Below are 25,215 nucleotides of genomic sequence, written 5' to 3' on the forward strand. Positions count from 1 at the left end.
GGGAGGGAGGGGTGAAAAAATCGTGGTTTTCTGCGTACGTAATTTATGGATGGTCCCTAATTCTATGGTTACGTACTACAGATCCTTAGGTTGATTCTGAACAGAGACTACAGGACCCTAGCGAGGTCCGATGGATGGGAGGTGCGCAATTTCGTCGCGCCCACTGCGCTGTTTTGAAGTACGATTGGTCTGTGGCCACAGATTCCAGAACCTGTGCCCTTCTGAATTCATTTTGCGCCTACCGTATCCCTCAGACTTCTCTACGGTCTTGCTCCCGTTGTACAGCAGGTCGACGTCATCTACTGTGCGACACAATCCCAAGTTTACAAAAGTTTTACGCAAGCTACACCGCACCGCGCATACGGCACAGGCGCACTGCTAGTGGCGCCCACTGCTGTGCCCTTAAAAAAATTCCATGAATTCGCCCGTGCGCCAGTTTCGGACGCAAAATGAATTCAGAAATTAGTCGAGGAGGGGGATGCGTGCGCCCGTTCACACCCGCCTCACTACGGCTGTGATCTTGAATATGACCTTTAATGCAATGCTTTGCATTCACTCGGTCAGATTCGCGTACGCGTATTGTTAGCAAGTTACAGTCGCAATTAAATTTTGATAAAACGGTTTACCGCAAGATGACTAATAATTCGGTGTGAGCTACTACGAAATCACTGCCTAGTGACTGTCTTCCTTTCTTCTGATTTGTATCATTCAACATTTGTCAGAATAATGCCTTCTTGGAGAAATTTATGGCGTGCCTGTTTCGCACTACAATACTATCATGGTGATTAATTACCTAAGAACATTCCTACAAGAAAGGATACAACAACAGCATGAATGGTGGCACAACATGCCGGTGGTTTTGGTCCAGCTTAATCTGGCGACAATGTTGAAATTATCTACCGTAACAGGTTAGCTTGTTGCGCCCATCACATTGCCGAAATTTTGTGAATAGTTCAGTGACATACTGAAGTACTCATACTAAGTACGTTTCTGTGTAAATTATTCAACATCACAGTTATTGATTTATAAGTTGTACATAAGCAAAGAAATTGTTATAACCAATGTTCTTAATCAAATCATCCTAATTAATCAAATATAAATAACTGCTGTATTTTTATAGTAGTCTCTCCATAACTAGGCCAAAACTGTTTGAATAGGCGGCACACTTAATTGTTTGCATTTTGACAATAATGTGAACCACGGAGGCGGCCATTTTCGCACAGACGGCTTGGCGCACTGATTCGAATAATGCACTTTTCGTTGAACAACAGATCAGTACACTCAAATAAACCGCTCAATTTTTCCTTTACATAACGATAAACAGAAGGCAATTCTCAATCTTATCTCCCGTGCCGAAGAGGCACAGTTGATAAGATGATATAACCTCGTAAATCAAGAATAAAACCCATTGAACGACATTTCGAATGCTTGGCGATTAAGCTTCAAGACATAAAAGACCGCACTTACAATATGCGGCGATATAAGCCGTGATTTATCCTGTTTCAAAAATTCTGGTGTAAAGAACGTGTCACCTACAGCGGACAAGAGCTGATCATTTCGCACCGAATCGATTGGCCGATCGCTTGGGCAGTAGCGTGTATTGTTATACTGGGCTTTAATTAATCTCGGTGCCCTCCAAAATGTGGTTTCTAAACCCCCGCAGTAGCATCGAAGACCTGGGCCGGGTAAAATTCTGGAAAGCCTTGGGCGCGGAATTCCTGGGGACGGCCATTTTGGTGTTTGTGGGATGTGGCTCAGCCGCGTCCTCACCGGTGCCCACGCAGAACATGGATGCCTTCTGCACCCGGGTGGGGATTACCTTCGGGCTGACGGTGGCCACCGTTGTCTGGGGTATTTGCAATGTATCCGGCGGGCATATTAATCCGGCGGTGACCATCGCTTTTCTGTTGACCCGCAAGATCAGCCTGTTGAAAGCGGTACTGTACATGGCGTTCCAGTGCTCGGGCGCGGTAGCCGGGGCGGGGCTGCTCTTTGCCGTGGTGGATGAGAAGACGTTCCAGGGACCTTTCGCTTGCAACGGTGTTGGAGGCGGTCTGAATAATATGCAGGCCATCCTAATAGAAGCCATCATCACCTTTGTGCTGATCTTCACCGTCTTCGCCACATGCGACGGGAAACGGTGTGATTTGAAGGGATCCGGACCGTTGGCCATTGGAATTGCCGTGCTGATCTGCCATCTCGCTGTTGTAAGTGCCCAGAATTGTGTTGGAATGCCGAATTCCCGAATAAGCTCGAAAATTTTGCCGACAAACCGAGATTTTTGTTTAATGCCTGTGGACAAAAATAGCTGGTGTTTTTGTTGGTAAAATCGTCATTATTCAGTTTTCGTAGCTGTATACTTAAGCACATTCATGCCGGTACTGTACTTGATATTGATAATTTGACACTGCCAGCCTACATCTTTAGAAAAAAACTATTTTAAAGGTTAGCCCTTATTACCTGTTATATATAACAATGCTAGATTGCTCGCACGTACTACTAGTAACGCTGTTGTTCTTCTCACTTTTACCGTCCGGTCCTTACAGTTTATGTTATATGCCCGTACCTCAATTAAAAAATTCTTACTTTAATGTAATTAAATTAAAGTACTATAATTAGCATGTCTGTACATAATAAATCTGCCATTTATATTTACATTTTTAATGCGCGATCTGATTGTATGCATGTGCTGAATCTGCTTCTCTAGCAAATGTTGACCATGTTGCCAGCTCGTCACCGGCAAATGTTTGCCGTTTTGTATGATTTGTGTACTGCGATGTAATTGTCTAATGCTTTTTGCAGATTCCTCTAACAGGATCATCCATGAATCCCGCTAGATCTTTGGGTCCAGCGGTTCTGCGCGGAGATCACTGTTGGAAAGACCATTACGTAAGTGTTCATCATATCTTTACGGAAGTACGCTTTCCATCAAACCCACATGCGTAAAGTTTAAATGCTATACTCCATAAAGCTTAGTGCTTTACTTCATAGACAATATTTAATTACCCTAGTCGGTTTATTCGGAAGAGTTCAGACTTGAATTGACCTTTATCTTCTTTACCGTAGGTGTACTGGGTGGGGCCGATGATTGGCGGCGCGGTAGCTGGTTTAGTGTACGATTTAATCTTTGCTGCCGATGCCAGCCTCAGAAAACTGGGAGAGTGCGCAAGTTCGGATGATTACGAACCCGATGAGGAGCGCGACAATGATGTCAAGCAACCGGTAGGTTTAATACATCCATCCGTGACTGTACCGAGGTTTATGAACACTAAAAACATCGCGCAGTAATATCTTAATTTTTGCAGCGAGTGTAAATCCACAGGAATGGACTTCCTTGCAGATTATCAGTCGTCTTATGACCGCGCTAGCGCATTTGGCAACGATCTATCGAACACAGTAAATTCTTTTATAAATGATAAAACTCCCAAATTTTTGGCAACCGGTGTGAATCTTTAACTGTCTTACCTTGTTAATATTGCACAGGCATTTGGTCTGCATTTCATTGTTTCTTCCGCTCGATCGAGGTTTTTAAAGTAGCATGACCTTTCATCGATTCTGTTTGTTTATTTTTTCCACCTCTGCTTGACGTACTTCTGTGTCTTTCGAGTGTACTGTTCGTTTCTAGCTTTTCGAATTCTGCATTTTCCTGTTTCCTGTTTCTGCATTTCCCTGTTTTGTGCGACGTATAAGCCTGCATGGTTTATAATTATATCCTTACCTTACCTGACTATTTGCTCAATGTTGTTACCGAATATAATTGCAATAATACAGTCGTGCACGTGCGTGTATCACATAAATTAAATTAACATAATTACTGTGACCACTCCAGAATAAATTTATGGTACAGATTAGATACTTCTGCAAAAGATTTTGTTGGAAACATGCATGATGGTCAGTTCCCTTGTAGCGATATTTTGGGTTTGCGGGGCGACCGTTAGTTATTGTTACTTGGATTCTGTGGGTCGTTTAACAGGTCAAGGTACTCACACTTGTCTTCCTCCTTGCATGCGAGTATCGGTACTGGAAATTCTGAGGTGGTACAATGCGGGCACCGCCTCGCAAAACAATGTGCAGCCACACAACCACACAGGTCACAAAAACCCACTACGAAATTATTTGTATTTGCCATTAAAAATCGGAAATTATTTATTTGAACGAGGTTCAAACAGCTTCTACCCTTTGCAACACAGAACCCACTACGAAAACCCACTACGAAATATTAAAGCGTACGAATACACCGCCGAATTTAACGTATACACAGCCCAATTTTTTAAATCACCCCGTGCAAATGTATTTCGTAAGTTTTTAATCCGAACTGTTATCGCAAAATCGGATATTCTAGCGGTTGATTCATAAGCGTCATCAGCGAACTGGTTAGGACACCGGGAAAGAAGTAAAGCCGTTACAAATTGTATCCGACCACGATGAAGACCAGCACCGCCAAATAATTGCCGCTGGCAGTCAAAACTTGAAAACCGATGCTCAGCCAGCGTCTACGCGCTTGGACGTGAGTAACAGTGTTCGTTAAAGCCAGAAAGTGTGAGAAAAATGTAATTGAAAGCACCGCAGACATTTGAGAACCGTCATTTTGTAAAATTTATTATGCAGTGTAACTCACACCGGTTCGATTACGGTGTTCCGTGTATGCCAAATTTCGACCTTATCATGCAAAGGGAAAGAATGATTATTACCATGTACGTGATCGCCTGAATTTGGAGTACTGACCGGTGAGCACAATGCCGCTCTCTGTGGCTAACTCATTCAGATCTCGAAGATACAGGTATGTCGGAATTAATGAATATTACTTAATGTTGTGCACTTGCCGTTTACACAAATTTATATTTTTATTCGAAAACATCGTTTGTACGTGTCTTGAAGCGTGCGCAGCAGCGCTGGATCGAGAGCAGGTGAACCAAAATGCGAAGTTATGCAAGATGACAGCATTACACGCGCTGCACTGCAAGCGCTGTCATATCGTCAGAAAGTGGTGATCATCCTCGGAGCCGCTGCTCAGACGTTACAGTACTTTGCGGAAAGTATGGTCCCGCTGCTGCTGCCACCCGAAGTACGTTTAACTTTAAACTTAAAGCACTGGAAAAGCAAAATTGGCTCAAAAAACATTTCGTGCTGCGTCTGTATGCATTGTTTCATATATTGCACCGGATATTGACAATCAGAAATTTTTCCGCGCCGTTTTTTACTGCTGTTTTACCTGTACGCTACAATACAGCAGCTACAATTGGCGATATGTTCGGCGGAATTCTTTGTAGGCAATTGCGAAAGGTATTTCCCACATCCAGTACGGCATAATTATGGCCGTGACACCGCTGATGTTTGGACTGGTGGATCCATTCACGTGTTACATAGTAAGCCAAAAGCAGAACTTACTCGAAATTGGTAATTTGGATGCGCTCATTACACATTATTCCGAAATCATCACTGTCTTAATTATTCTCCTAAACTAGGTTCCTATTGTGGGCATCAAACCAGGATTTGTGGGGTCCACGCTGGTTGCCGGTGCGGGTTATCTGAGCTTTGGGTGCGTGTATCCGGTAGTACGTAGGCGTTACCCTTTTATGATGTAATGACTTGGTTTATTTGACTAGACAGCCTGCTGCATTGGTCAGTCCATGAAACGGTTTTCTTTATTTGTGCAACGATTATCAGATTTATTTTGGGAATCAACTTTGCAGGTACGTGTACGTTTATGAGAGTGTAGTATCTACTAGGTCAATTAATTTCAGGTAAATGCTCCGCATACCAGCTTTTACCACCTTGGCTCCTAGTATGACCTTTTATACCCCGGCTGGCTACCTGAGCAACATCACTTTTGAGTTTTGACTCCGCATACGTATACGACCATTCGATGCTGTTTTTTAGACGTACTACCAGTATTACAGTACTGTAATTGTTGCCAATTTTTATATCTTCGATGTTTAAATGGTTTGGATGCGCAGCCAGGTCCATATCGACGCACTGCGCTTCGTGCATCCATAAACAGAAGATAAGTGCAAAATCAAAGGATAGATTTATAATTATTAGTTCAGCACGTTTATGGGAATTATGTACCAGTTGTTTTTTTCTCAAAACATTCCAGCACCCATTTTCAACTTTTATTTGGTACCTAATCGGTTTATAATGGTTTATAAGAAGAAGATCGGTTTATAATGAGACTTTTGGTACACCTGAGTCACTGAGTGCATTTAAACTTTTTGGGATTTTGATGCACCCATACTTTCCAACAGGATGTTGCGCGCGCAAACGGATTTCACGTCTACATATAGATATACAAATATTTTGGCTACAAAGTATCATAAAGCATCGCAAAAAAGTGTTTGGGAGTGCGCGACAGCGAAAGTTCCGTGGATGTACCCGAGTTTGGTCCTATATAAGTTACCGGGCCAAATCCCTTAAGCATAGTAATTTTGCAAACATCTCAAAAGATTTTACCGGCAATTTGATCATACAATACTGCTATGATTATTGTATTGCTTTATCTCCAACTTTTTAATACAGCGACATCTTTAAATTGTCATTTTATTTAATATTTAAGAATTCAAAATGGTAGTACGCACTATGCGGGGTTAAACATGATTTTCAAAAAGTGGTATCAGGGGCCAAAGGTGGGGAAAAGGTAAGGCTACAAGTCACAAAGGTGGTTGACGGTGTCGTACCTTACTTCTACAATATGACAATTCATCGAGGCATTTTGTAAAGTACACCGTATGTACGTACCTTAAAAGTTATTGTTGAACTGCAGATTTCAACTTTTCAACACTTTAACAATTAAACATTTTGACAGTTAAACAAGTGACTGCAACTTGACTGAAATGATGCTAATCACATTCGGTTTTCTTTTGGCAGTGACTATTATTGTGGGACTGGCAATGATGTGTCTGATTTTGGGCGAATCAGCCGGTTTGGGATTTGTACGTATCGCTCCTAAAAAAAGCAATCATAAACTATTATTATACTTTCACTCCTAATCCATGACTCTTTATTCGTAAAATTTATGATGGTAAGGAATTGTCTTTCAGGCAATAGGAACTTTTGCGGAAGGTTTCGGATACACACTCGGACCGCTTATCGCTGGACCAGTGGCCGAGATGACCGGTTTCGCGGCCCCTTTCGTGCTTGCTGGCAGTTTCATGTGCATTTTGTCGATTGTTTCGCTATTAATACTGGAAAAGCAACTTGTTTCCGGTAAGTGTGGACGCCACTGAACGGTTTTTACCATGCTCCCATCACCAATATTTGGCATATTGTTGCATAAGATTATATGGTCGTTAATTAGACGCTTATTGTTCCTCTGAATGACATATGCACAATGTTCTTCAAAAACGTTACTTATTTTTCATTCGTACCTGGATCCCCTTTTTAAGATCGTTGCTCATAAAATATCCAGTACAGTTGCAACCAGAAGTGTACCTGCAGCCAGTTTTTATTTATTGTCAATATTTCTGAAATACAGACTGCATGACCTTCTGGTGCATGTAACTATTTGATAGTTGCAAACACAATACGCAGAGGACAAAGACGGAGTCACATATTACGTAGGTATATTATGTAACCTTAACGATATGATCATTAAAAAATTTTAAACGTAATTTAAGACCGTCTGCATGTTAAAGATTTATGAACTACTTAATTTGCACGTGCATGTTGCAGCGGAAAGCGTCAAATTCCGATGGCGCGATATAATAGATTTGCTTAGAGACCGATTGGTTATCGCTTGCTCGATTATCCTGGCCATTTCCAGTTTCACGTGGATGATGGTGGAGGCGACTCTGGAGCAGCATTTAGCCGAATATGAGTATGGTTTAACCGTGGAAGGAATGATCTTTACCCTCAGCAATGCTTCATACGGTTTGACGGCGCCGCTGTGGGGCTATCTTGGGAAAAAAGAAAAATTTGCCTTATATTCTGTACTGTTCAGCCCATTTCTTGGGGCTCTGGCCAATATATTTCTTGGTCCAGTTCCTGGACTAGAAGCCTTAGATGGGTATGTCGATGTATAGTGCAGATATTTACATAACTGAAATGTCAATTACGAATAACCCACCTTCGTCCATTTTTTAGTCATTTAGGTTTGGACATTGCCTGCTTAGTCGTTGTACGGATCAGTATGTCCATAGCTATTGTTGGATCTTCATTAGTGATGCTCCAGCAAGCTGAGTATGTCTGACCTTTAACGGAACAGGTTACAGTGCAAATGTGTTAATTAGCTGTACCGCCTGTATGGACAAGAATGGCACTTGCTAATGTAGTACGTGGTAGTACAGTATCAAATTGCTCGCATTGACCGCAAGTCCGAAACCAACATAATTTGATCCAGTATCTTACGAGATTGACGTTTTATGACCGTTTTATATGTATTATACAGATCCCAAGGCTTGGAACACAATGTGGCCACATTTGCACTCATCGGAGCATTATGGTACACGCCGTATTGTTTCGGGTATGTGCATCTACCCGAAACATCCCTTAGAAGTTGTGGTTAATGCATTATATAAAGTTTTCTTCGTTGGTGCTGCAGGGAAGTAATCGGAACAATATCCGGTTCCCATATTTTTGCTACAAAGGGCTTCTCGATGTTGACCTTAGTCAATGTGGTTTTCCTACTGGTTGGCGGCATTATTTCGCTGTTGGTTGCAATTTGTTCTCGAGACCGTCGACATTATATTGTCAACCTACATTGGCCGTTAGCGTTCTTATCGAGGTCTTTTGGAAATTTCACCCGGTCCCCCAAAACTCTGAGGGAACAAGATCTGAAAATGTGGAATGGCCAAAAACCCTTATCTGTTTCCAGTAATTTTAAGTCATCCAAAGTGAATTACGGGGCCATTTCTGCTGATATTGATTCTTAAGCGTGTTAACGTTGTTTTGGCCTTGTCCTACATGATTCGTTCTTATATCGTACGTACCTGAAATGTACGGATACGTCGTATTACTGCTGTAATATACTTTGCTGCAGCATTTTTGTTCTGTGATACAAATACATAATTAGGTTCTTTAGCGCTGGGCGTAAAAATCGAATGTACTGTAAATTGGACGGACATGTAGTCATTATGTGTCTGATGTCAAAAAAGCCCATAAACATGCGGATACTCGCAACGTGACATGTCTAACGGCACATTTTTAGCAACGATATTTATGCATCAACTTCCCAAGCCTGCTGCTGCAGCACTTTATGCGGTAGGACTGCCTCTTAGTTCTGACTTCCTAAATGGTAAGCGAATATGAGGAAATTAGTGGAATCCCGTTACAAATTCCTTCTAAACTTACAGTACGGTCTAAAAACAGCGCAGAGGAAACTGAGACCGGTAGAAAATTATTAGAGAAGATTTTTGTTTGACTTCTTCCACATAACTGTTACCGCCATAATTTCGTCATGTCAAAACAACCGTCCAAGTACCAAATTACCAATATTTTGAATACTTCAAATTAAGACAAGAAAACACCGCAAAATTCACTAAAACTCGTACAAGCACGGGGTTGTGGCTAATACAACAAAACAACTAAAGCCATAAAAACAAACCCAAGCACATAATAAAAATCGTACCAGGGTAGCTAAAAGTATTAAGAATAACCCAATTAATAGTACAGAAATGTAGTCCAAGGGTTAATGTAAAAGTCATAAAAAATTGATAAAAGCAATAAAATAGAGCGGCAAACACAAAATACAATCCCGGATTCAACGCTGAACCAGGCGATGTACAGACATGAAAACGTTCACATGCAAAATACACAAATTATAACAATTAGGCCGAAACAGCATGCAAATTTTCTGTGGTCTTTTCCGGCTCCTTTTCCAGACTGCACTGCTGCGCACTTTCCGCTCTCAGATGAGTCTCATGAACACTCAAGCAGTGCATGATTTTTGTTAACCCGACCAAAGTGGGCTCCGGTAAGCGAGAATCAATAATGAGCGTCCAGATGCGAGACTGATACTTGCTAAGAAGAGTAATACCGTTCCGGCTAGGGGAAGCGCCGATGAACTCCGCCACAGAGTGGAGAATTTCCACACATTTTCGTAGCATCAATACATTGATGCCGCTAGCTGACTCGCCATTTTCTCCTAAAACACAGCATCAATGGAATAAAGGACACAGTTTGCTGTCTTTAGAATTCCTACTGTTGCCTTATGTGCCACAAAATTCTGCACATCATAATAAGGTCTGTCTGCCGCTTGAGAATTATAGGTTATTGGTTTGTTTTCTTAATTTCAAAAGATGCTATCAGTAAAATTAAGGCTTAAATCAAATATCAGAATGGAAATTCCAAACATACAGATCTTACCGGTAACAACCAGCTGCAACAACTGCATGCCCTTGGCAGCGGCACTCTTGGCCCATCGCGCGTACTCCTCCAGCATCATCAGCACATACTCAACGCCCAACGGACATTCCAACAACATACTACACATCCTATCCTCACTTGCCACCAATGCCGCTAACAATACCACCGCAAACTCCCGCACAAGTGGCCCTTGGGTGCCTAACGGCAGCAGCTGCACGGTAGTCTCCACAAACTGCATTAGCTCGTGGCTGCTCGGAGTAGCAATCAAAAGATCCACGTTACCGTCGGTCACTGTCAGTTTGGATAGCGCCTCCAAAGAAAGTGACTTGGCAGACACATCTCCCGACTGTGGTGGTAGTGTGGTTAATGCGTCCTGCGCCAGCGATGATGGACAGATCGCCATGTGCAAAAGACCCTCCAGAATGGGCCTGCACGTGCTCTCCTCACAATCCGATAACTCTAAGTGTCCAGCAATATTAGCCAAAGTCACCAGGACATTCTCCCGCACGTGTTCCATCGCCTGCTGCCACCACTGACCCACCGCGGTGAAATCACAAGTGGCGACACTAATGCCTGCCCCCTCCTCGTCAGCATCCAACACCATTGGTTCCGGTGCACACTCTTTGATGTGGCGATGATTAAAAAGCACTAATTTACCCAGCAAGCGTAACAAACGTTGGTTTTTACTCAGATGATTCTCGTTGCCGTGAATGGCGGAGAAATTGCGGATACATGTGGAGATGGAGATCGATTTTCGCGCCATCTCCTCATCTGCCTCACTAACCAAGTTCATAAACGGCACTTCAGGAACACAGACTTCCCAGGATGGGTTTTCTCCTGCTGACTCCAGTGCATTCGCTCCCTGGCCACCCGGTACCTGGCGGTTACTTCCGATGAAATGCGTCTCAAAATAAGACAAATCCCTGTCCAGTGCGTCAATGTCGCTCTGCATGTTAACACTATATACAATGGAAGTCGATGACCAATTTGGCTGATCTCGCAACAAGCGGTTCAAAGCCACTTCCAACCAATCAATAATGGTGTCTAAGAAACCAGCCGGCAAGTTGGCTAATTTAAACTGCGACGAATACTGTTCCTCGGAAGAGTAGATGTTCAACATCTCAAAAGCCCAACCCGATTCGGCTAACAGACCACTTTTCATTCGCATATGCAGCTTCCACATGTCCAGGCCCTTGATGTCACCCACATCTTTCGCGGTCAGTTTCTGACGACTACGAGACAGATACTCGGTAGCCTCCACACTGTCCGGAGGGAAGACAATTTCGGCTGCGGCCATGGTGTGATTGGACGCCATCTGGCGCTGCCGGGCCGCCGCCAGTAGTTGTTGCGTTGCTGGCGGTAGTTCACCAACTGGTTGTTGTCGCATATCCTTCGCTGGAATGGGCAGAGAACGGACGATGGGTTGGCCAGGGAACCCAGGTTGGGCATGCTGACGTTCTGGACCAGGGGTAAATGCTTGAGGAGGTGGCTGCTGTTGTAAACCAGGGAAGCGCTCCTGGTTCATATCTGGCGCTCCTGGCATTTCCGGCATCTCACTAAAATATATACATTTTACCAGCCAAACCTAAGTAGGAAGAAACACCTAAAAATCCATAGCGGCTTCAACACGTGGTGGCATGGTACGATAATTACCGAAATGACATCTTCAGCTGTATTAAAGCAGTACTTGAAGCTAAGCGCAAAACTGCACTATTATTTCATTATTACGATTCAGGTAAACAGCACCTGCAATATGACTTACTTAAGGAAGGGCCCAGAAGGCTGCGGTCTTGCTTTCATGTTCATACGATACTCATTTTGCATTGCGTAATCTCCACTGGGCTCAGCATATGCTTCCATTCCAGACTGCACTGCAGGTGGTGGTGGTGGTTGCTGCGGCTGTTGTTGTTGCTGCTGTTGTTGTGGCCAATACATTTCATTTCCTCCAGCCATCATGTCCTGTGGATAAGCTGTCCCAGGCTGACTTTGCTGGAAAGCCGGGGGGAAACCCATATGGACACGCTCTTGACCGAACGGCATTGAATTGCTGTCCCCACTTTCCATCGACGCCGGTGTGCTGGTTTCGGCGCGCGATCGTTTACGATGTGAGCCTCCGGAACTGCTGCCACCCCCACCGGAGCCCTTCGACGGAGAGCGAGCAACGGCCGCGTCAGCCTGCTCGATGAGGCTGTTCACATCAACTCCACCGCGTTCATAACGGGCTTCGTAGGGCAGCAAGAATTTCATATATTGTTTCTTTAACGTGTATGCAGTATTTGGATTAGGTGCCGAGATTCCCAGATAACCTGCGATGTCTTTCCAGTGCTTCGTCTTTTGCACCTGCAAGCACACTTCCGTAGAAACCAAGTTATGAAAAATCGAGATACCGAAAGCAATTATTTTTTAAAAATTTGCAAAGCAAAGTTTTTCCTAGGGTACAATCAATAAATTTTGCAATTGTTTCTAAGATATAGCTTGGACATGTACCCGTTAAAAAGCCAACTCTGTTAGTGGATGATTTCTGCTCACAAGGAAAACCAAGCGAGGCAGCGACTGCTGACGGTGTCGGACTGACTGAGTCAGACTGACCAATAAGTTTACCTCAACAAATCCTCCGCGAGACTGCACGTATTTGTAGAACTTGAAAAGATCCAAGGAAATCTTGCTAATAACCGGTACATTGGTTACCGCTACGCCGGTCTCTTCCAACAACTTCAGTAAGTGATCCAAGAAAGGACGTCGTTCCGGCTCGTCCCCCATGTCGTACAGAACATTCAGCTTATCGACTGACGATTTCTGTAAAATCAACAACTATCACAGTGTACAAAGAATGAGTCAATACCGACATACTGTTGCCGGTGGATGATGCGGCGCAGGTGGTGCACTCTCTCGACCCCAACTCGATGTTCCACCATCGGAAGCCGACAGGTTGGACATTTCGCTATCCGGAGGCGGAGCAGCAGCGGCCTGACTGGCCGATGAGCGTTTGCGCGCTTTCTTCGGAGCGGGAGATGGAATATCTATGGCTTCGCCCGGTGGACCGCCACCTTCACTAAACTGAATTCAGAAATCCAATTCAGAAGCAAGTTGGGACACGAGCACAGAATTCCCCAACAACACAATCCACGAACATGTTTACAACATTTTTAACACATTTATAGTTTTATACCTGTGAATGGGAACTGCTCGATGGTGGTCGACCCATTGACATCGGACTTTTATGAGATCCTCCACTTCGCTGAGCCTCGTCATCCAATTCTACAAATCAAAAGATATAATTAATTAAACACAGGTATCTTGGGCTAAGATTACTGCGACATATCAATCACAAAATAACTGAAAATAAGGGGAATTTTAATACTTACTAAACGTTCATATCACCATCAGGCGAACAGAAAAACAAGCTGGCCGAAACAGTAGTACCAAAAAATTTAAATCTTAAACCATACCCATAGTGAAAACTGAAAAGGACCACACGCGTACCTTGAGGTGCAAAACGCTGATCCAGCGGAATCTGTGACTGCATCGGCTGCTGTTGTCTTCCGTAGGTATTCTCCATCCCACCATATTGAAACTGCTGCTGAGGGGGTTGAGCAGGACGTCCATACTGTCCGCCAGACTGTGAAGCATGCGAAGGAGAGAAATATCCAGCCATGGAGTCTGCGCCAGGCCCCGACGATCCCATAGAAGGATACGATGTCCCAGCAGTCCGTTGCCCGGACTGATCAGCGCCCATATTCCCGTACATCTGCGCGCTGGACTGTTCGGGTGCCATTCCCGGCTGCGACTGCAGATGCATTGGAGGGCCGACACGGCCGTAATATTGATTACTCATCTGACCTTGATCAGAATGCATGCTGGCTTGCGGCAGGTTTTGCCGCTGGTAGAAATCAAACGACGACATATCCATCTGGGACGCCTGCGGGGGTTGTTGCTGCTGCTTACCCTTCCTATTCGATGAACCTGGAGCAGAGCCGGGCCCGCCTGAGCCCATCGGGCCCTGCTGCATCTGCTGCAGGACTTGCTGCTGCAGCTGCTGGGCAGAGGCACGGGGCGCTCCCACAGCCATCTCGCCCGCGCTGCTGGGGGACATGGCGGATGACGCCGCCGCAGCGCTCTTCTTTTTTTTGCTCTTACTTTTGGCAGGCGGCGCCGGGGGCACTGCGGCAGCCGGCGGCGGCGCGGGAGCAGACGGGAATCCACCCATCCCCCCTCCACCCCCCATCGGGGGTCCCATGGACTGTGGCATCATGGAGCCCATCTGGGGCGCGAAATGCGACGACTGCCCCGACCAGTCATCCATGGGCATTCCGTAGGGCGATTTCGCCGTGGGGGTGGGTTGTTGCGAATGTGACGGAGCCATTCCCATTTGGGGGACGTTGGGAGGAAAGGCGCCCTGGGGGGAAAAGGACGACATCCCCTGCCCCTGACTGGGATACATGGGCATACTGCGCATGCCTTGATTCTGGGGCATCTGGCCGTAGATGTTGGAGTAGGCGGATGGCGTGGAAAGGAGATGGTTGAGGGTGGAAGACTGGGAGTGCTGGGGGGCCTGCTGTGGTTGGGAGGGATACATCATGCCCATCTGTGAGTGATACTGCTGCATCTGGGGGTGGTGGGACGGATTCATGGACTGCTGGTGCTGCATGGAAAGATCGCCAGCGCCCATGCCCATGCCAACCATGCTGCCGTCGTCGTAGCCTTTATCCATTATCCCTGGCTTAGATCGATAAGGACTAAGTCAGTCTAAGTGCGTAATTTCACACCATTATCGGCGTTACGGCATTCGGGCTCCACACAGTAATCGCATAATACTGGCAAATGGTAATAATATACAGTCGCGATACCAGAAGGAATCACATCAATGTTTTGATTCGGAATCGAGATGAAGCGTTCCAGAGAACCTTCGCCACAGTGACTTTGTATCAGAAACCTGCACACATGAAAAACAAACGACTTCAACTCCAATCACAAACTAATTTCAATCAAACTGCAACATATTGCAGGTTCGTACGCAAAAATGTGAAAAGAAGTTTTATTCAAAAATCAAACGCAAGTCCACATTCACGTTTTACAAGGTGGCACCGTACCGTTTTACAAGGTGGCAAGTATTTCGTCAAACAAACTCCGTTAACCAGAAAGCCCGGCTGCTAGCTGTGTCGCAACCCGAATCTGGACTGGCTTAACGCGGTCCCAGTGGCAAGCCTCGGCACCTTGCTATCAAATACCGAAGTGAGAATCTCGATCGCGCAGCGCATCGGCGCAACAGTATGTGTTGAACACCGGTGCAAATGCGGCAGCACTGTTGACGTGTGGGGATATCATGGGCTGGGATGTAAGCGTCTTAAAGCGAAGATTTCCCGTCACAATGAAGTCAGAGATGTTATTCATCGCGCGTGTGGTTCGGCCTGCATCCCTTCAGTTCTGGAACCACCAGGCCTGTACCGCAACACTCTGAAACGACCGGACGGCATGACCTCGGTCCCCTTCAGCCAAGGCAAAGCTTGGGTTTGGGACGTCACTTGCCCGGACACCATGGCCACTTCCTACATCGCCAAGACGTCCCAGGAGGCCGGGGCTGCCGCCATGATGGCAGAGGCGAAGAAAAACAATAAGCACGGATATTTACGCGATAATTTCAATTTCTCTGCTTTGGTTTTTTGAAACAATGGGCGTGTGGAGTAAAGAAGCGAAGTGTAAGATGTCTACTCTCGGTAAGATGCTTTTTCAGAGGACACAGGAGAAAAGGTCCACTCAGTTTCTGAAGCAGAGAATCAGTGTTGCTTTAATGCGAGGTAACGCTGCGTGTGTTCAGGAAACGTTTTGTATCGGTAAGAGACTGGATGAAGTGTACTATGTGTTGAAGTGATGAGAACTGCGTAATTTTGAGTTTAACCAATGTTAAGTTGAATGACCCAATAAATCTGCATACTTTCACAGCATCTGTTAGACTGTTACAGATCTGTGCAGTCCAGAGTGACTCAAGACTCCAGGAGAGCATAGTATTACCAGCGTAGGTACATCAGATAGTAGTTCAGAAACAGCCTGTAAAATGCCACCCTTTATGATTTTGACCAGTTAAGCGGCCCCAGTGAATCATTGGAGTGTACCGTAAAATCTGCATCTTCGCCGTATTTCGATCCCTGTTCATCTTGCACTGCCTGATTAATCAGACACCATTGTTATTGTTTATTTTCAACCTTCGCAGGCAACTACAATAATTACAATAGCATTTAGTTATTTAACGATGTTTATAGTGCTGTAGTAGTGTAGTAATAAGTTCACAGTAGGCCCTCTCGGTGCGCACTTAAGGTGCTCTGTAACTTAAAAATTGCGTTTTCAGCTTTTAGTTTGTTGCTGCGTGCAAAGTTACGAATATTCTGTATCTTAAAGGAACACAGACAGTTCCGTTAACTTAAGAAATACTCTAAAATTTGAATCGGTTGGCTGGTTGGTTGAAAGTTTAAACCGAAATCGCACGCTGCTATTACCTTGAACAGTAGTAAATATGCCTACTGAATTCAGTGGATTTTGAGCGATTCTGTGAAAACTTTCGTTATGATTGTCGAAAATTATTGTCGCATCTGCTTCATTTGTAACACGAAAACTTATAAATGATAGGGATTAGGGACACAGCTGCTGTGATAATAATACTAATCAAAACCTGCCATCAACACCGATATAAACGAAATGAACCTTCGGTGGCTATTAATTCTAAAATTAATATCAAATTTAAAGCAATTTATTGAATTGGGATGAAGAACGGCAAGCGCTGCATATTAGGTGTGACGCATAGATTAGAAGCCGCCTGTTTTAGGCACAGCCTTATAGCAGTTTAATTTTCAAAGGCAAGGCCGAATCAGTATCGCATACATTTGCGCCGGTGCAGCCCGGTTGATGCTTATACCGTTCGTGATAGGGCTGTGCCTCTGTACGATGAGTGCAATACTTAAGAAAATCAGTGTGGAAAGATCGGGAGTTTGGTACCAGTTTAAAAAGCCATGGTATTACCGTGCAGACGTATCGTTTAATTTAATTTTTATCTCAAATTTGCGTGAGCTGCAGCACCGGACCAAAACACCGAGGCGGTGAGCAGGCGACGGGCAGCGCTGGCAGTACTTTGTTCAGTGTGACTGCTGCCAAATTACGTGCAAATTTTAAATATTCGAAAATTTATAACTTTGTGTATTCTTTAGCAAAAATTGTATCCATAGGCTTGAAAAATACATAATAATATACACTTTTTGACAGTATGAATGCAATTTTTTAATTTTGATTGCAAAGTAATGATAGGACTCTCCGCATTTACCATACTCCTCTATGGCAAACCCGGTGCTGGCTTTTATCCATTTTCTCATAGAGGACTATGTTAAATGCGGAGAGTCCTATCATTACTTTGCAATCGAAATAAAAAAATTGCATTCGTACAGTCAAAAAGTGTATATTATTATGTATTTTTCAAGCCTACGGATACAATTTTTGCTAAAGAATACACAAAGTTATAAATTTTCGAATATTTAAAATTTGCACGTAATCTGGCAGCAGTCAAACTGAACAAAGTACTGCCAGCGCTGCCCGTCGCCTGCTCACCGCCTCGGTGTTTTGATCCGGGGCTGCAGCTCACGCAAATTTGAGATAAAAATTGAATTAAACGATACGTCTGCACGATAATACTATGCTCTCACTCCAGTTTCACTAAACATGCATAGTTTTATGCTGTTCTTCTTATTAAATATCATCGCTACTTATAGTACTTATGTACTTTCAGTAATCGTCGTTTATCAATCTCGAAATAAGAACTTACTATAATAACTCTGAAGTCCCCAAAAAAATCTGCAATACATTACGTACTCTCCGTCAGGCGACAAAGACAACAAGGCAAATCATTTTTCAAAAAATTTCCAAGTTGGAACGAGAAATGCGAGAAATGCAAGAAATGTGTTTCGTTTCGCTGCGATGGCAGGCTGCAGCCCGTTGGGTGCTTGCAATTACATTGTATTGTAGTATTAAAACTTAAAACTAACCAAATATGTAAATAAAATTCAAGTGGTAAGTAAGTAATAAATAACCAAGTACTTCAAGTGAGTAACTGCTACACAGTACACATATACCAGTCGAAATAAATAAATCTAATTTTAAAAAAACATTTTCGTTTGAGATTTCGCGAAACATACTGCATACTTTTACCAATATGCGGTGTGAAGGTGTGAGCTCTCGATCCGACTTCATTAGTTATAATAGATTCTTTTCTGCACATCGAATTACAGAGTATAATTCAAACACGACCCCTCCCCATTTGCATCCCCCCATTTTCAATAAAGGTGGAAATGTGGCAGTGCAAAACAGCACAATTATTGTGGGAAGATTTCTCATAAAAGTACAGGGGATTTGCTGTCCAGGGAAAGACTGTGACCTTATGTAGGTACTTTGTATTTTACAGTTCAGCGCTTCATAACCAGACCGGTCAATGTCCACCTCCAATACTGCAACACCACATACGAGTAGCTTTTTTTGCAGTTATTATTTTTTGTTTGGTATCTGCACTAGCTTTCTGCTCACTGGAGCGCCCTTGTAATGTCGGAGAATGTTAATAAAATATTCGATCACGGTGCTGTATTGTATTGCAATAAATTGCATTACGTAATTATTTTCCCAAACCCATCATATTGTGTAATGCCGCAGCTACGGATACTTAATAATTAACAAAATATAGTATAACATTGGCGCAACTGTTATACAAATAAATACAGAGCATGTACGGAGATGGTACGTAGCTGCAAGCCTGCAACTGCAAGCGTATTGTAGGTACATGTCATATAATATGTATTGTACATTATTGTTTACTTGGATTGCGTTTCTCTAACAATTGTAATTAAATTTAATACAGAAATACTTGCTCAACGGTCTGCGTTTGTTCTGTTATTGCAGTTTAATCGTTCATTGAAAGCAGATCAAGTAAAAACGTGTGCGCTAATCAAGAGTACAAGTTCGTAAACCGATGTGTCCCAAAGATCGTAAACTGTCGTAACTAACTTACGATGCGAAGAGTACAAGTAGCAACGCATATCTAGTAATCTACATGACAATATACGCCCGAATAATTACAGTACGAATTTTACTAATCTGTTTTCTCACGTAATATTGCGTTTTAATACGTGCAAGGTCAATATCTTGACCATTATCATTAATTTTTTAATTCCGATACTAATACGAAATGCACCGTGCATCAAATCATTGAAATGACAAATTATAGATATGCATAATGTGGACAATTTCCCACATGCATACCGGATATGTAACTGTAATTTGATTACGTCATGGTGGATATATCGACGTTTTTTACGTTCGGGACATTCACAATCTGGATTCGCGTACCGATCACCAGAGACGCGATATTCTATGCGTTGTTCCACATTAGAAAATTTGATGGTTTTTCATTAACCTCATGCACAAGCTTGTATAAAAAACAACTATTATTACGTAACAAATTTTTGAAAACTTTTTGTCAGTTGCAACAACGCGAAGAATAGCGTGCCTCTGGTTCCGGTACGCGAACCCGTATTGCTGAAAATGCCGGGAATGCGAACGTCGAAGTACCAAGTCGAATTCATTAATTCATAAATATATGAATACGAAGGCGTATTCATTAATTATTATCAAATTATATCACATCTAACAATTTATTCTTATAATTTATCCACCTCAAGATCAGTACGAGTACTGCTGCCGTTGGGAGTTATGATACAAAGTAGCTCGCAAGTCAATATTTGAATCAGTTTATTACTATCAAATCAGCTAGAATCCTGTTTGCTGATATATTGTGTCAATCCCAAGCATGCACGGCTAATGATCTGCGGCATATTAGAGTTTGTAATGGCCACTTCATAGCTGACCGGTCACTGGCGTAAATTACATTTCATCCACCGTGTATCTGTACTGCGGAAGCGGGTACCGAAAATCCAGGCAATTATAGAGTGACTTTTGAATCTTTGTGACTGACGCAGTCGAGTTGGGGTTTGATCGACGCAGTGCCACCGCAATCTGCATCCAAACAGTTAAGGGGATCGTCGCCAAGCCCGCATAATCCATTTGATTTGGCCGTTGTACGCGTACGTGGTCGAGTTGGTCCTCCAGGGATTGTGTTTAATAGACTTCGCGATGCACTCATCAAACATCAGCAAAGTGGATATCCAATATGTTGATGGAATAGCACTATATTACTTTTATCGCTACTTGCCATCACTTCACTTGATTTTTTATGACCTTCAAAGTGCGAATTGATCACGCAGAACTGTAATCCACATAAAATGCATGTTTAATCCCTACTATATGTATATCGGAGTAAAGCTGCATATTTTATGTTGGTCAGCTGCTCGCAACTGTTGGAGCACCATTTCCGCATATCATCTATTGCGCACTTGTTGGAATATCAAATTGTCATCGATTTTATTTATTAATACTATCATGCCAGAGTTTTGTTGGATGATTCTGTTTTGAATTTTAACTTAATGCGGCAAAAGTATATCATTCTGACCTAAGTAGTAATAATTTATAATGCTATTAATGTAATTAATTATAACTGTCCATCACGGTTCTTGTCCAAAAATTGTTGTTATTTTTAACCATGCAGTCGGAAACCGATGGTATTGCTGTGGAATCTGACCAGACCAATGAATTCCACGGTTTGGTCAACGGATGTCCTCGAACCATACCGCAACAGCCATACACCATTGTGACGGAGATAACCAAATTTCTGTGCAAGCTGCAGATACTGTGTTGTTCGAAATTCAAGGGGTGTTCTCGCCAATTAATCTGTGTTACGATTGTACATTTGTATTTGCTAATGATTCTTGCGCATACTATTTTCTACATCCTGGAACTGGGATTCGGTTATGCGTCGGTTGGACGCGATGCCAGCATCGGCACCCTAAAGGACATCGTGTACAACAGCCGTTACACCTTTATGGTTTTAAAAAGCGCCATCATCATGGTCAGCTTCCGTATGCGCAGTTGCAGCATACTGGCGGTTGCCGAGAACGTCGTTAAGGAACTGTATATCTGGCCGGTGGACACTCGTCGCACCGTCTCCCGTGTCACGTTAACCTTAGTATGCATTCTTTTGATCTTTGCATTATCCTGGGAGGTCATGGAGTTCATTCGCTGGGAAACGGAGTTTTTAGAGACATGGATGCTCCCCGTGACGCTGTCGATGATTGGGCAAAAAATCCCGTTGTGGAGGCTGTTAGCGGCCTGGTATACGCTGGCCACACCAATTAACATACTGATGAATGTCTGCATGATCTATTACGCCAGTATTGTGCTGAGTATTTATCTTAGCTGGAAGAGCGTTAACCGGCTCATTAAACGTCAGGGTAAACAGTATATTTTCGATGGATTCGAGGCCGATTGGGAACGGTTACGGAATTTGGCGGAAAGCGCCGATGATACGTTCGCCATTTGTGTGTTTGTTGCGTGGGTAGCGGATATTGCCTGTGCTGTGGGTTATTTGGGCTCGGTGGTCATTTACGGTGGAGGGCGTCCCATTGAACAGGCCTACACCATCCTGGGATTATTTATTCATGCTATTTGGAATCCGGCCTGCTATCTGATTCCTTGCATACTCTTTCATGAGGAGGTCAGGGTGACAATTTAATTAACACTGGCCAAATTTCCTTTTTAAATAACAACATTGCATACATACCAAGTACAAATTGCTTTTTTTATATAGAATGTCACTATCGTTTATACGCTTGCGTTTATGTAGATGGCGCAGACGCAGAGGCTGGTAATAAGCGCTACACAAAACGGTGATCAACCAGAAAGATACAACGTAAGTCTGACAGCACTCCGTTTATGTTTGACAGAATATTGCTTATTTTGTAGTTTGGGAGGCAATTTCTAGCCTTGCGTACTGCTTTTTAATGAGCAGCTAAAATGCTTTTGTTTTACTGTAGTAGTGGTATGTTTTATTGAAGTAACAATCGAGAAAGTTTTAACCGCGCAATTTTAAAGACACGCATGCTGTGGTAATGTAAGCCTTACGTTAGGGTTTCTTACTAATCACATTGTATGGGTAACAGCTGTCGGCAAGGAACTTTTGCACATAGGTTTGCAAAAGCAGTGCATCGGAAATGAGTCCAGTAACCTCAAAGCCGTTAATCCAGAGGGTGTAGCAAACAGAATTATATATTTTTACGGAATTGCGTCAATGATAATAACGGCAGCATATTGCAAACTCGACTACTTCCGGCACTCGACTTTATAGTTTTTCCTGACAAACAATACAGATGGCGCCGGCAGAGAAGACCTGGATAGTATTAGCCGCACCATCTTTGTCAGAAAATTTTTTATAGAGTAATTTATTTTTTATATTGTTTTCAAGATGTTTAAGACACCTTTCATATAACTTTTAAAGACTTTCATATAGGATTATTCAAGATCATGCTATAATATGAAAGTCTTTAATATAATACACAGTGAAGTCTGTATATCGTACCGTCTGTTTTATGTGCAACCTGGCTGTGTCATGACAGTTGTGCTTTGAAATACTGTAATAAACATTCAGAGCACATTTAAAATCGAAGCCAAAGTAACATTGTACATCGTGCCTAGTGTAAGAAATATGTAGCAAGAGAAATAACTAGATTCCTGTTTTTTATAAACATATGGATATTGCAGGGGTCCTTTCAAGATATGATCTTGCATTCCAGCCTTATTCTGCAAAAGGTTGCGTATCGCCCGGAAGCTTTCACAGCATGGAAATTTTTTTTCGTGACAAGGAATATGATACTGACGGTACGAACGGACAATAAAACAATTTTATAATAGTGCTATTATACCGTACTTCTAGGTAGTTTTACTCCTTGGATGATATATATATATAATGACATTTTGTAGTAGTAAGTATTAGCAGTTAATACTTATATTGTTCAAGCATACTGCATACTGCAAATTGGGATATGCTAATAGTTAATACTAAAATTGGCAGAATTTTTATATACCGGTAATATAACCTGTTAAGAAAACATCCATAACCCTTAAAGTTTTACTAATTGAACGTCCTAATTGTTGCAGATATCGACCGTCCTTGTCTCGTATGCGCTTGTGCTTGTGCAATTAGTTGGTCGAAAACAAGATGTACAAGGCGTTGTAAACCTTATTAACGAAAAAATGAATTACTCTGGCTCATTTTAAATAATTTATTCTTGATTATTTCTAATTTGTTGATGGTTTTCCCAAATGTTTAACCAAAATGTTTTGTATATTATATACAGCTTTGAGATTTCTAATGCCGGTGTATGAATAATCGGAATTAGACTAAAAGGAATAAAGTTAAACAACATTGTAATCCAGTCACATGGCATTGTAACCTTAATCTGAAATAATTATTGTGAAAATAAGCAAGCAGTTTGAATGTATGGAGTACATGGTATAGAATATGATAATATTATCTGTGGAGTATCGAACAGTGAAACTCAGCTCCCAACGTTTATGTAATTGGCTGGTACCACAAAGTGAAAGTTTGGTGCCGGAAGAGAAAAATTTCACAGTAATTCCTAAACGGAAATGAATTTATTCCGCGTTTCCCAAGTGACTGTGGCAGTTTTTTGAGAAAACAACGATAAATCCTTATAGCAACCAATTTCTCGGTACAAGCACAGTCTGAAATGTAAGCTGTTTTCCCATGGATAAGCAGTATATCCTGGGAGAATCCAAATATAAAGGCAATCTAATTGCTTGAACGTACAGTACAGTACTGTGTTGTATGGTTATACTACTCGTAGAGGTCACATTGACGTCACCAACAGAGTTACTTACATACTCCTGACTTTTTGTAAGACGTAATAAAAATACATACAAACGAGCCGAGCATGGGTAAGGAGTACTTCTATTGCAATTTTTAGCTAAACTTCTAACAGTTTCCACTATCCACGAACTGCGCTAACAATAAATTTGAAGCTTGCAGTAAGTACAGAGCGCACATACATGCGGCAGACCTTTTCAAGCAGCAATATTCCTTTTTCCTTAATTGCTTTGTCTTCCGATCCATTAGCTGCTTGCAGTTTCAAACGATACTGTAATAAAAATATGAAAAATCAACTACAATGCGTGTATGTGTACATGTCTATATGTACAGACTGTGTTTTCCTCTTGCATGAGTATTGCTATTATGCACCATGTTATCTACAGTAGTAATGATTCTAGTTGCAAATTGGTTCCGCCTACACACATCATGCATGGAGGTCTTTTAATACGTTGCTGAGATGAGAGTGAAGATACGAAAGATTGTCCTATTTAAAAATCTTTTATGAGTATGGCTATTTCACTGACATATGCAGTGTTGTAGAGTTTCCGTTATACATCGGCTTGTTCAGTCGGAAATTGCAGTAATCCCATTCCTGCATTTTTTTACAACTAATACTGCAATAGCTATGAACTGTGCTAATACAATGGGAACACTTCGGCCAATTCGCATCCGTAAGATTCTTAAACAATTGTTGATGTCACGGTATTTGAAATTTGCAAAACCCATCTTACGATGCCAAAAATTTAAACTTCGGAAATTAGCTGCAGTATTTTTGGTAAGGTAGCATGATGATTGCACGCCGACCGGTGATGCAGTTATTCATACTTCTATGGAGCGAAGTGTCCTCCCTTTCACAAACACAAATAAGCTGGTTAATGGTGATCTTTCCATTGTCAGAATTTTAAAAGGTCCGGCCTGATAATTAACAAAGAGACTACTCTAGCAATATTAATAATACTCACTAACTGATCACTAACACGGTTCGCTGGTATAGTGATACTGTACCAGAAAATATCGAGCGAAAAACCTCATGCAACAAAAGCGCAATCCAGTAGTAGTATTAGTAATTCTTATCAACAACAGATTATGGGATAGTCATAATTATGTAC

The 25,215-nt window shown here is 42.5% G+C and overlaps 4 protein-coding genes across 6 annotated transcripts; 3 read left to right on the plus strand and 1 right to left on the minus strand.

The window, feature by feature from the left end:
• The first annotated feature begins 1,444 nt into the window (after nt 1-1,444).
• Nucleotides 1,445-3,782, plus strand: LOC129599212 (aquaporin-5-like). Its single transcript, XM_055497384.1, has 4 exons — nt 1,445-2,207; nt 2,803-2,889; nt 3,067-3,222; nt 3,306-3,782. Exons 1-4 carry the CDS (start codon nt 1,641-1,643, stop codon nt 3,312-3,314), a joined length of 819 nt encoding a protein of 272 aa, XP_055353359.1. The 5' UTR covers nt 1,445-1,640; the 3' UTR covers nt 3,315-3,782.
• A 633-nt stretch (nt 3,783-4,415) lies between these two features.
• LOC129599200 (MFS-type transporter SLC18B1-like) lies at nt 4,416-9,087 on the plus strand. 2 transcript variants are annotated; one of them, XM_055497371.1, is made up of 12 exons: nt 4,416-4,507; nt 4,609-4,780; nt 4,879-5,065; nt 5,271-5,366; nt 5,466-5,539; nt 5,611-5,693; nt 6,865-6,929; nt 7,038-7,203; nt 7,669-8,002; nt 8,080-8,175; nt 8,384-8,458; nt 8,537-9,087. In XM_055497371.1, exons 2-12 carry the CDS (start codon nt 4,737-4,739, stop codon nt 8,865-8,867), a joined length of 1,551 nt encoding a protein of 516 aa, XP_055353346.1. In that variant the 5' UTR covers nt 4,416-4,507; nt 4,609-4,736; the 3' UTR covers nt 8,868-9,087. The 2 variants fall into 2 exon arrangements, with proteins under 2 accessions (XP_055353346.1, XP_055353337.1); XM_055497362.1 differs by lacking the exon at nt 4,416-4,507 and having other exon boundaries at nt 4,550-4,780.
• A 451-nt stretch (nt 9,088-9,538) lies between these two features.
• Nucleotides 9,539-18,201, minus strand: LOC129601876 (trithorax group protein osa-like). Of its 2 annotated transcripts, none has more exons than XM_055500813.1 (8): nt 18,104-18,201; nt 13,783-15,232; nt 13,469-13,557; nt 13,150-13,356; nt 12,901-13,095; nt 12,062-12,639; nt 10,300-11,855; nt 9,539-10,078 (listed from the first exon to the last, which is right to left on the minus strand). In XM_055500813.1, exons 2-8 carry the CDS (start codon nt 15,008-15,010, stop codon nt 9,762-9,764), a joined length of 4,170 nt encoding a protein of 1,389 aa, XP_055356788.1. In that variant the 5' UTR covers nt 15,011-15,232; nt 18,104-18,201; the 3' UTR covers nt 9,539-9,761. The 2 variants fall into 2 exon arrangements, with proteins under 2 accessions (XP_055356788.1, XP_055356781.1); XM_055500806.1 differs by lacking the exon at nt 18,104-18,201 and adding an exon at nt 15,390-16,207.
• Nucleotides 18,202-20,497: 2,296 nt separating this feature from the next.
• LOC129602833 (uncharacterized) lies at nt 20,498-23,530 on the plus strand. Its single transcript, XM_055501997.1, has 4 exons — nt 20,498-21,934; nt 22,064-22,129; nt 22,978-23,094; nt 23,374-23,530. The coding sequence occupies exons 1-4, from the start codon at nt 20,924-20,926 to the stop codon at nt 23,491-23,493; spliced, it is 1,314 nt and encodes a 437-aa protein (XP_055357972.1). The 5' UTR covers nt 20,498-20,923; the 3' UTR covers nt 23,494-23,530.
• The last annotated feature ends 1,685 nt before the right edge of the window (nt 23,531-25,215 follow it).

The sequence above is a fragment of the Paramacrobiotus metropolitanus genome, unplaced genomic scaffold, assembly GCF_019649055.1.
Source record: "Paramacrobiotus metropolitanus isolate TYO unplaced genomic scaffold, Prichtersi_v1.0 Parri_scaffold0000004, whole genome shotgun sequence".
NCBI classification, from domain to species: domain Eukaryota; kingdom Metazoa; phylum Tardigrada; class Eutardigrada; order Parachela; family Macrobiotidae; genus Paramacrobiotus; species Paramacrobiotus metropolitanus.